General features: G+C 39.1%; 1 protein-coding gene across 1 annotated transcript; it reads right to left on the bottom strand.

Annotated features, from left to right (window-relative positions):
* Positions 1–3,277: 3,277 nt before the first annotated feature.
* On the bottom strand, positions 3,278–11,730 carry stk35 (serine/threonine kinase 35). Its single transcript, XM_058410140.1, has 3 exons — positions 11,043–11,730; positions 8,368–9,116; positions 3,278–5,590 (listed from the first exon to the last, which is right to left on the bottom strand). The coding sequence occupies exons 1-2, from the start codon at positions 11,551–11,553 to the stop codon at positions 8,401–8,403; spliced, it is 1,227 nt and encodes a 408-aa protein (XP_058266123.1). The 5' UTR covers positions 11,554–11,730; the 3' UTR covers positions 3,278–5,590; positions 8,368–8,400.
* Between the last annotated feature and the right edge of the window lie 308 nt (positions 11,731–12,038).

Raw genomic sequence — 12,038 nt, 5'->3', positions numbered from 1 at the left:
ATTCAAGTCCCTGTGAATAAGCTGTTACTATGGAAATAATCGTATTAGGAAGAGTGTGTTAATATAATCCTGTGATTTGCAGCTGCGCTTCTGTCAGAGCTGCTGTTAGAGGAAATTAATCAACACCAGTCGACCAATCAGAATTCAGAATTCAACAGCTCTGTGATATTAAAATTTCAGTATTTATTTCATTTCCTGTTGCCGAGCATGTTCTAGCTTGACCTGTTCTGATTATCCATCACACCACGTTGATAATTTTCCTATAGCTTCACACCCCCACGTGTTTTATTCCCTATACTGATGTCTTCGCTCAGTTTCTGCAATCAGGATCCAAACAGAAAGTTAGACTTACGGCTCACTGACCTCTTTTTTTAATCTTGGTGTGTTTTGCTGTTTTTTTGTTCTTCTTGTGTGTGATTGAACGCGGCGCCTCTGTATATAATACTCATCTTCCATTAGTTTTGCACCTTTTCAGTTCTGACGCGTCTCTCATCTCTTTCAGAAAGCGTCTCTTTTTGTGATTCATTCTGACTTTGATAAGATTCAAACTGACATAGGTTATATTTAATGGATTAATCAGACAGAGAGAAAGAGAGAGAGGGAGGAAGAGAGAGAGAGAGAGAGAAAACTACACCTTTCACACCTTTTTTTCTTTTCACAAGTTGTGAGAGCTCGCATCTTTTTTTCTGACTTGAAAGAGATATCCATTAAGAACACAATGTCCTGAAGGACGTATGTAACTGGCCCCTATTCTCTCTTTTTTCCCCCAGAAGATGCAGATTGAAAAACTCTTTCCATCGTCCTGTCCTAATTGATGATTAGGTAAGACAACATGAGTATAACAGAGTCACGGTGACAGCGACATCCAAACCAAATCCATCCACCAAATCCATTACCATCCAATTGTGAGCGTTTCCATTTCTGCTGATTCACCCGGCAGAAGCCTTTATAAGGCAAAATGTGCTCCGAATGCAGAATTGAAAAAAGTTAAAGTTTCAGAAAGAATACGTAGAGTCACGGTGTAAAGAAAACGCTGGAGTGGGACCACAAGAAAACGTAAAACCTCATGACCCAATCTAGGCTAGTCCTAGTCTTGGAGTTGTCTTGGCGGTTTCTGATGTCAGTCCTGTGTAAGATTGATCTCAGTTGTGTTTTGGGGAGGAAACTGGAGACCCCAGGAGAACCTAAAGATTCTGGAGTTGTGAGATGTAATGTTGCAGTTTTATTGAAATATATAATCAAATTCAGGAAAATAAATGTGCTGAATCTCTGATATATAACACGTTAGATAAATCTTTGTTTTTTCTTTTCACTGTGTGCACATTTGTGTTTGTTCTGTACACTGCTGGTCTCGATATGATAAAGAACACACTCTGTATTTGGAGATGTTCAGCTGCTAAGCTCCACTCTCCTCTATAGGCTGTGTTTCCTGTTGACACGAAGACTTTCTCTCTCTCTCTCTCTCTCTCTCTCTCTCTCTCTCTCTCTCTCTCTCTCTCTCTCTCTCTCTCTCTCTCTCAGACACATTAAGAAAAGGCCTAATGTCTCCACAGTGGCTGAATCAACGCAGCCTTAATCTGTATTCTCATTCAATATCTCTAGTGAATCATATGTACATCAAAGGTATCAAAGGTGAGGGATAAAAGGTTGGATGAACAGATCTCTCCGAAAATGCATTAATCTGCCAAAACATCACATATGAAATCATTCCACTCTGCACTGCTGTCTTATAAAGAAGTTTGCAAAAGAAACTGAAATATTTAATGAGAAACAAAGTACTCATTGGTGTAGTTTCCTTCCTTACCATTCTGTGTCTCACACACACACACACACACACACACACACATACACGCAGTACACATTCTGTTCCTAAAGGAAAGGGTACACACTGTATTCTATGGCCTCCCATGTTGACTGTCAGTCACACACACAGCAGCTGATACAACACTTTACATCATACATGTCATGAACAGGAATTTCTAGGTTTTTCAAATTTCACTTTTATATAAAAATGATTAAATCTTAGTTACAGATTACAATTACAAACAAAGTTTGTCCTAATAATAATAATAATAATAATAATAATAATAATAATAATAATAATAATAATAATAATAATAAAGCACTGTTTGTTAGATGCCTGGAACTGTAGACATAACATTTCTCATTATGATGAAGTTTACATCTCTACAGTCCAAGGCCAGAATATTCTTGTTACGATCCTGACGTGTCACGACCTCAACGATTCTCTCCCCGCTGGTGTTTACACGGTTGTTGACCTCCTGAACGCGGTGACTGAACATGAAGGCCATGCTGATTTCGTGCTGACGATGACACAGCGGTCCAGCACGAGACAACAAATCTCATCACAGAATAAACCAGTGCAATGGTGGAGTGTTACTATGGCAACAGGACACACAAATTCACAATAAAATAATAGTAGTAATAATGAACATAATTAATTTGGGCCTTGGGTGGATATTTAGAGGCATGTATAAAAAATAAATCAATGATTCTTTTAAAATTGCATTTGTTTAAAAATATTTTTTACCTAAAAACAACAACAACAATAATAATAATAATAATAATAATAATAATAATAATAATAATAATAATAATAATGTCTTGAGCTATATTGAATGCTATAAAATTGATAATTTATTTTGTTGTTTATTTCTCGTATTATTATTTAGATGTTCAAGCCTAAACGTTCATTCAAATATAACCATTTAATTATAATTTAATCTATAATTATTTTTTTAATTATTTAAGTACTAACATCTATTAGCTATTGTTTATTTATTGCGTAATTATTTAATAAATAATAATGAAACAATTGATACATTTACTAATTATTCATGTATAATTATTTTATACATAATTGTTTTTTATTATTGAATTTGTAATGACTTTTTTACTTTACTTTACTTAATTACTGCATTAAAAAAAATCAACTTTTAGTTTCTAAACTATTGCATGTACAGTCCAGGACAAATATTTCACACCCCTAGGAAAATATTTCATTTACACCATCAGGTTTCTCAGATGTTTTCTTATCACATGTAATAAAAATGGAGAAAATGGTAGTATATATTATGATAAAACTTAACGCTATAAATATAAAAAGTAAATATGTGAAAAAAATTTGACTAAAATATCACTTCATATTCTCAAGTAAACTTTCAGTATGTGTAAATTGTTAGATTTATTTATTTAAAAAAAAAAAAAAAAGACACGCCTTGGGGTACAAGTTTATGTATTAAAGCAAGTACACAGTAAACTGTTTATTTCATTGCTCATTTATTTAGGAAAAAAATATGTACATGATAAAACAATACTTCACAGAATCTTTGAATGTTTATTAACATTCAGTCAAAATCAAATTAAACGGACATAAAAATGTAGATAAAGAACATTAACGCCATGATTTTCTAAATAGAAAGAAAGAAATATCTGTAGGTCAAGTGCCAAGTTCTCTGTTCATAGCAGTTTGTCTGAAATGTCCGAAGATTTCTGCCTTTTCCTTTTAGCCCGCTGATTAGCCGTGGCAGCGGGTGCGTTTGACCTGCAAACGTTTAATCAGAGGAAATTCTTCCTGACTTAGAGGAAAAGCAGATGAGAATGGCATGTGATGATGGTTTGAGGTATATAGAGCATCGGTTACTGATGCAGTAAAAGAACAACAACGATAAAAGACAAGAACGTCCCAGTAAGCGTGAATTTTTCAGGAAAAGCAGTAGGTGGCCTCAGGTAAGAGGTATATATTATGAAATATATCAAAATTACAATAAAAAACAACAGCAAATAAACAACACCACACTTTTTTTTGTTTATTTGTTTGTTATTTAATTAGCTAGATATCACAGGAGCTACACAACTAATATAGCTCAAAGTCAGCATGCTGTTATAGCAAAATAAACCGTCACTGACCCAACATCAAGAACATGGTGGAAAAAATGAGGTAGAACCATCGAACAAGTAAACCAGGAAAATCAACAAGTTCACAATATGAGCCGGAAACTGAACCTCGCAGAAAGATTGTGGAAAGAGGGCCGCAATCGACACGGCCTTGGATATGATATAAAAACAGCATCTGGCCAGTTCAGGGGAAGCAGCGTGTTCATGTCTTCTTTGATATGTACAATCTCTGTTGACTCATGAAACTTGATTAAACAGACAATAAACTAAAATTCCCAAAACTGAAGTCCATGTATTTCCCTTTTCACCCTGTACACAACTGAAGGGTCAACATAATAACTATATAAAGTTAATGAAAACTGATAAAGATGTAGGTTTCACAGATATAAAAACACCAAAATATGTGCACCCCTGACCATTACACCCATGTCCTTTGCTGATATAATAACCTCCACTTATTATTAGCGGAAAATTTTCCACTAGATATTGGAGTGTAGCTATGGGGATTAGTGTTCATTCATTCACACATTCTACAGGAGCATTAGTGAGATCAGACCCTGCTGTTGGGATGCTGAGGAGACTCTTGAGGACACTTGAGTTCTTCAACCTTCATCTCCACACCATGTCTTCATAAAGCTCAGGGGATTTGTGCACAGCGGCTTTGTCATGCTGGAACAGTGTTGGAGAATCTTAGTTCCAGTGAAGTAATAGATAAGGGTCATGTATGGTCATATGGGTCAGGGGGGCACATATTTTTTTTAATCATATTTTGTTATTTTATCTACGGCTGGTCAATCTAACATGATAAAGATATCATGATAAATTGTAACTGTACATTTTAGAGAAGGCTTTGCAGCATAATGGACTCCATTAACACGTAGCTGAAGGGATGTTGGAAGAACTCTGAACGTCTTACTTGGACCACAATCCTGCAAAATGAACATAATTAGTGTGTGCATATTTTGGAATATGCAAGTTTTTTTACACACACAAAAAAACACTACATAAAAATAAAATGCCCTCTAGCACTGAATCCTGGCCTTTTTGTAGTGCTGTCCTTTTTTGCATGCAAGGATAAGTGAGGATTCAGTTCAAAATATATCAAATCTGTGACAAATTTTAAAAAAAAATGAAATAAGGCACAGGAGTGAGTTTATGGAACAGGAAGCTGTTGCTCAGTCACACACACACACTTTTTTCACAGTGTGCTTTTCGATGACTATTATTACTCCCGTGCTGACTCCAGAACATTCCTCAACATCCCAAAGAACATTTTAGAATCTGGAACGCCGGCCACGGTCGCCCTTTAAGGTTGTGAGAAGTGCAGAGTTGAGAATAACAAAGTGCAACATGTCGAGTTTTCTCCTGTCTGTGGTCCCACCGATACAACAAAGAAGCACGCAAACAAAACAAAAAAAATGATGGGCAAAAACCTATAAACCGTGCTGATAAGTCTTAAAAGAAGGAAAACGGGAAAAACAACTGAAGACCAGACATGCAGAAATGTCAGGCGTGATCGTTTGTGGGATTTGCAAGCCCCAGGCTGATTTCCATCACAAACTGAAGAGTTTAATTTCCTGTCATCATACTGATACACGCGTCACAGTTCTGAGACTAGTAGATCCTGTTCCCCATCGCACTGAGCGATCGGACGCTCGTGCTGCTCTCGAACCTGAGGAGACACAAACAACACAAACAGAGATCATTAAGACAGAATTAACTGAATCTGATATCTCACTGGGTACAGAGAGATGAGCACAAGGCTGGAACAACATCCATGTAATATTAACATTATCATTATCAATTTAATGTAATCATAATGCACTATAATAATAATCTAATAATAGATCATAGATTGTAAGAATCAAAGCATAAACACCATCAGAATCATATTGTCTGAATAAGAATCAGAATCATAGTCTGAATCAGAATCAGAATCATATGGTCTGAATCAGAATCATATGGTCTGAATCAGAATCATATGGTCTGAATCAGAATCATATGGTCTGAATTAGAATGAGAAACAGAGGAAATTGGAAAAATGGGAAACTGAATTATTTATTAGTGAAGCACATTTTTACTTACAAGGAATTTGTTCTGCTGAGTTCAAAAACAAGAGATAATAAAATAAAATACTTTATCTAATTTCTATCCATTTAACTTAATCTATTTAATATAGTCATAATAATTATAAAAAGAAGAAGAAACAGAAAATGTTTGGCTAAACTAATTAATTAATTATTTGACTAATTTTTTGTTATTTTTAAATAAAATGCTCCAAACTGATCAATTATTTTGTTTATTTACATGTTTAATGAATAATAAAATTAATCATAATAAACAAACAAACTGCCTTTTTACAGTCCAAAATCTCAGAGCACAGATTAAAGCAGATCAGTAATGTGATTAGAAACTGATAAATAAATGAAATCAATTCTAAACACTGAAATGAAATGTCATGCCCTTGCTGAAACGCTCTGAAGTTTCTGTATTCTGCATGTAGTCTTTAACTGTAGAGAGATGGCCTAATTAAACCCAGCTATGGTCCAGAGCTTAGCCGTGTGGCCAACATGTAAAAAACACGGCTGCGTGAGGACAAAATGTTCCAGGCGTGAGTGCTCGGTGGTCTGTGGTCTCTCACAGTGTTGCAGGCGTAGCAGCGGTGTTGAGAAAAGGGGGAGGGGCGTACTCTACAAACTACTACAATTTTCTCCCTTTCATTTGTAATCCTGTCCTATTATCTGAGGCTGGGGAGAAATAACACGAGTCACAATCTCTTGTCTCGGGACCCCACCCTGTGTGCAACACACGCACACACAGGCCAGCCTGTCTGATTCCATCTCAGTACAGTGGGGGAGGAAGGCGCGGGACCGGTGGGAGGGTGGGGTGGGGGTACTTCTTGTATAACTGCTCTGTATAACAGAGGCCGAGTGAAGGAACTCGGCTGTGTAAACATGCTGCTACATTCGACATCCAGAGTGAAACGGGTTTTGTCAACAAGTTATTGAAGACAAAATACAACCAAATAACTGACGTGACTATTTTGCGATTTTGCAGACAAACATCGTAATAGTTGTTTTTTCACGAGTTGAGATTTGAGTATTAGAGTACAGAATGTGTAACACGTTATCACACCATAACACAAAGAACGTTACAATCGCACACACTAAAACGGTTTAGGAGGTCAATGCCTAAACCGGAAATCGGCTGGACTGTGTTTAAAGTGGCAATAAGCAAAACTGAAGCATGTCTGTTGAACAACTGAAGGTTGTTTGTTTATTGACCACCATGTAACATCCATGTCCATCTAACTAAAGCCCAACCAATGAAGGTGGCACTTTTAAAATGAATGCTTTTTACAGTTCAAAGAGATGGATGCTAACCCAGCATTCAATAAACCTGCTCCAGCTTGGAAATTTTAAGTATCGAGTTATACAGTACATGCGAGCAGTTACTATAAGGCATGTCCTGATTAAGTCCTGATCAAGTGTGATTTTATTGTTAGACACAACTGCATACTTGAGCAATGAGCTCACTGAATGACTTCTAACCTTTAAAACACCTGCAACATTTTTCAGTGTCGCACGCAAGCACGTAATGCTAATTTAGCTCTTAATGATGAGTTGAGCTCATAAGTTCTTCGTGAGCTTATCTGGAGTCTGCCTTTCTGCGTGAAAGATGTCTGATCCTGTTTATCTAATTAGATGTGAAATGTCTTCGGGTTCAAACACCCAAGGTAGCTGGGAAAATCAGGCAAACACACTCAGCCCCTGCAGCCAGAAGCTTTCTGGAATTAATCAAGGCGATACACAACAGAGGGCGGCACCAGAAATTCCTGAATAGGCAAAGAATAAAAGATGTAGGACGCACATGTCAAAATGAAGACAGGCGGTAAATCTCGGGGAGACATGTGCAGCCTGCTGCAGATTAGAGTTTTAAAGCTGTAGACATGTGACTCATCGAGACCCAGCCATGCCCTCATCTTACGTTGGGCAACGACCCTTATAGGGACAGTACAGAAGTGGTGTAACTTACCCTGGACCTGTCTGACTTTCTAGAAGACTTTTAACAGTTGCAACAGTCACTAAAGTGTGTAAACATATGGCTTTCACGGGGGTCCAAGCACCTAACAACGAACTTGAGTGAGGTATAATCCCAACAATGTTTTCAGGGTTCTAAGGTCAAATTTTGGTACTGCTGAGATTCTCAGAGAACAGAACAGGTCCTGATTTCTGCCTGAAGTGTGGCAATGAGCAGAAACCTCAAGTATTAACGTGGGTCCAGTAAACTGTATAGTACTGGGTCTCACACCTGACCAAGCCTGCTTCACTAGAACTTTCAGAAACAAAATTCAGGACTGTGACCTTCCGCCAAGCACCTCAATTGCCCGAAAGTGCTAAAACTTTCCACAAATAACAATAACATGTAGCAGAGTCTCAGAAAACTCACCTATAACTCAGCTTGGAGTGCATCTCTTCTGGTTCATGTGGCACTCGTGACTTGGTCCATTCTGTGCTCAAGCTGGAAGGCATCCGGTCGATCCTCCGGATTCACGGCTAGCATGTCATGCAGAAGCATCCGGACTGCTTTGGACATTGAGCTGCGTGGCTTCTGTGGGATGTGCAGGACCATCCTGGGGTTCTCGAGCAGTGCCTCACCCACTGGAACAATCTCACTGCCCTGACGGATGTATGTGCCCAAGAGCTCGCGCTTCGACTCCCCATCAATAAACGTGATCCGCTCGAGCATAGCCCAGATGATGATGCCGAGTGCGAAGATGTCTGCCTTAGCCGTGTAGTGGCCTTCCCAAACCTCGGGCGCCATAAAGAAGTCTGAACCGCATGCTGATGACAACCAAAACTTGTTGACATTGACGTTCTTTTCAGTGCTGCCTTCAGACCCATGTTCTACACAACTGAGCCCGGCGCACACCTTGCTTAGACCAAAGTCGGCCACCTTGACGATGGGCGTGCCGAATCTATGCGAGATCAGGATATTGTCGGGTTTGAGGTCGCGGTGGACAATGTTGTTCTTGTGTAAGAAGGCCACAGCGCTGGTCAGCTGCTTCATAAAGCTCCTGTTGGTTCGTGGGTCAGGCAGCCGTGAGAGGATGTACTGGTTCAGGTCGCCTCCTTCACAGAACTCCATTACAAACCAGAGGTAGCATGGTTCCTCGGGATAACCAGGGATGCGCTCACCTGCAACAGCAAAAAATGTATAAACAATGGCACCTTTAAGAAAGCAATCAAGAATGAGCTGATCGCATTCTTGAATGCACTCTTGCTTCATGCTACTGTTAGCATGGGGTGAGTATCTACACTCCTTCCAAATTAGCTGGAAATGGTTGGAATTTTTGGAAGCAAATTTTGTTCCGATTGAGATTTTAAGTTTTATTTTGTTGTTTTGAATCTACAAGTCTCTCGAATCTACAAGTCGTCTCCAAGAAAGAGAATTGGCAAGGGAACGCTGGGAAGGGAGGAGGGACACTATGGACTGAACAAACAAGTTTAGTACACAATACAGTTGTATCTAATCGGCCTGGCTGCGTGTTGCCGAGTCAGGGAAAGCTTTGCATGTTCTTCTGATGAATTCAGAGCTGGTGTTAAACTGATAAGCCAGTATTTTAAGAATTCTTCTGTGCTTCATATGAATCTGAAGAACACTGAAGATCAGCTGCTGTGCATATTTTTAAATATTTACACATAGTGGTGATCATTGTTTTGACTAAACCTTTACACATCCATGAAGGCTTTAGCAGTGAAATAAAGCAGAAGAGTGGCTTGGGGTGGTCTTTTTGGTTCTTGAAATAGAAAGATGGTCCGGTTTTTCTGCTCTGGAGTGACTGGAGTCTTTCTTTAGCGTGCAGCTGCTGGTTTATTCATATCCCTGTGTTAACTATGTCAGGACTACAGTGGTAATCGGACAAAACATTAAGTTAACAACTACGCACCGATATCTACACAGAGTGACTGGTCATCTTCCTCACAACACTGTACTGGCACTGGTTATCGGTCAGGGCCTCGTAATCGCTGACAAAGCTTCTTTTGAGGATTTTAAAGTGGAAAGGCTGCAGTGAAGCCAGCACAGGGAGGAAGATGCATTTCTCATTTTCAAATTAATGAAAAAGAAATATTTGGAAAAGAAAATTTATTTTATCAGAGTCATAGAATAATATTTTGTGAATAAATTTTCTTTAAATTTTCTTTTCCAAATATTTCCATATATTCCAAATATTTGGTATATGGCTGAGCTTTTTGCAATAGGTTAGAAATATTTTCTACTTTGCAACCTGTAAAACACTAATTATTTAAGCTGTGTTTTTCACATCCTGATTTCATTCTTTTTTCCAAATAAAGGAATTAATTTTTAGACCAGGGTTGCAAAACATCTCAGGCTTACACAACCCTACAGTCCTGTATGAACAGAATCAACAGCTACTACTAGAAAAACACACACAAACAGGAAAGAAAAATAGCTCAAATGCAACAGTATGAAGAGGATGGAAATCTGAAACCTGATAAATGTAATCCTGAAATAAGACATTATTATAATAGCTCATGATGTTGAGTTGAGTGCAGAAAGGGGACTGAACAGACAGCAAAACAAGGCCACAAGAAGAAAAGGGGGCAGGGGATGGGAGGGTTAATGGATGTGTACTGGGAAGGAAGGGGTTAATAAGAAAACACTGGAACACGATGTTCTCTTACAGGCTGCAAGCTCAGTTTAGGAAACTAACACAACACTAGCTCAAGTGTTAATAAACAACTACAATTATATCTTATATTTCACTTTTGACACCACATGCACGAGGCTTTTAGGAGAGAATAATGATGCAGGTTGTTTGGATTGAGTTACTTCAATCACATACAGGAAGTGAAAACACAGGAAGCTGTGTCACTCACTGCTTCTGAACACACTACTCCAGGAAAAAACTAATAAAATATACAGATGCATTCACATAAGTTAGATCATGTAGATGGTGCATTACAGCTAATGTTTTACAGAGACTCTGTTTAGAAGTGGTGCTGTGTGTGTGTGTGTGTGTGTGTGTGTGTGTGTGTGTGTGTTCAGGGTAGCTGCTACCAGCTGGTGACATAACACTGAGGTTACATAAATCAGCTCACCTTTTAATGAAGTCTCCACTAATCGTAAATACTGTTTGGATCTTTTGTTTCCGTGACTCATTTTCTGCGCCATGCCATTCCTCTCCAGCACACACTCCTCCAGCTGGACGATGTTTTCGTGTTTCTTCTCCACGCTCGCCAAGGCCCAAAACTCAGCCAGGGCCAGCTCGACCTTCTCTGGTGCGTCGCAACGGAGCTTCTTAACCGCCACGCGAGCACCGGTTTTACGGGCCACGGCCTCGTAGACGATCCCGTAGCTTCCCCGACCCACTTCACGGAGTAGGTTGTACCGCGGTGCCATGACCACGCCAGCACTCTCGAGGCTGGCCCGCTTGGACAAGCCCAGGGTAAAGCAGGCCTCTTCGATGGTCGTGTCACCTGGGTCGTTGCCCTGAAGCGGCAGCGACCTCAAAACTTTCACCGCGTCCCGCTTCATACTGGCGGATCTTTTGCGGCTTCGCGCCCCGCTCCTTAACACTAATTGCCTCCGTGTCGCGTTGCGTAACTCCATGAGTTTCGGAACATATATGTTTCAGTACTAGTTTTCATCACTTTCATGACTTGGAGTTACTTGCCATTTTAGTAGTTTTTCCTTCTCTTTCATTCGCCATTGCGCCGTTCAAGTCTCAGGACGTAAACAATAATAGAGCCATTCTCAACTATAGCGTTAGCAACCAAAGTGGGCGTGACATCACTGAGATGTACCATTTCTTCACAAGACGGGGACAGACGAAAATACCAACTTTAAACTCCACCCTTGTTATGCGCATAGGAAAATTTATATGAATCCATGATTAATGTTATTAAAACAAGCAAATTCTACATAAAATAAATAATCCTTACAAACTATTTGAACACATGTTAAAAGTTTAAGCGATTTATATATAAAGTCGTATCTACCTAAAAATGGACGCAGTCGCCCATTTGCAATTAGGAAGGGTCAATCTTTTTTTGTGGAGGGGGCGCAGAGGGGATATAGTATGTAAAAATGTATTC

The sequence above is a fragment of the Hemibagrus wyckioides genome, linkage group LG15, assembly GCF_019097595.1.
Source record: "Hemibagrus wyckioides isolate EC202008001 linkage group LG15, SWU_Hwy_1.0, whole genome shotgun sequence".
In the NCBI taxonomy this organism is placed as follows: Eukaryota; Metazoa; Chordata; class Actinopteri; order Siluriformes; family Bagridae; genus Hemibagrus; species Hemibagrus wyckioides.
This window is presented reverse-complemented; position numbering and strand designations above follow the sequence as displayed.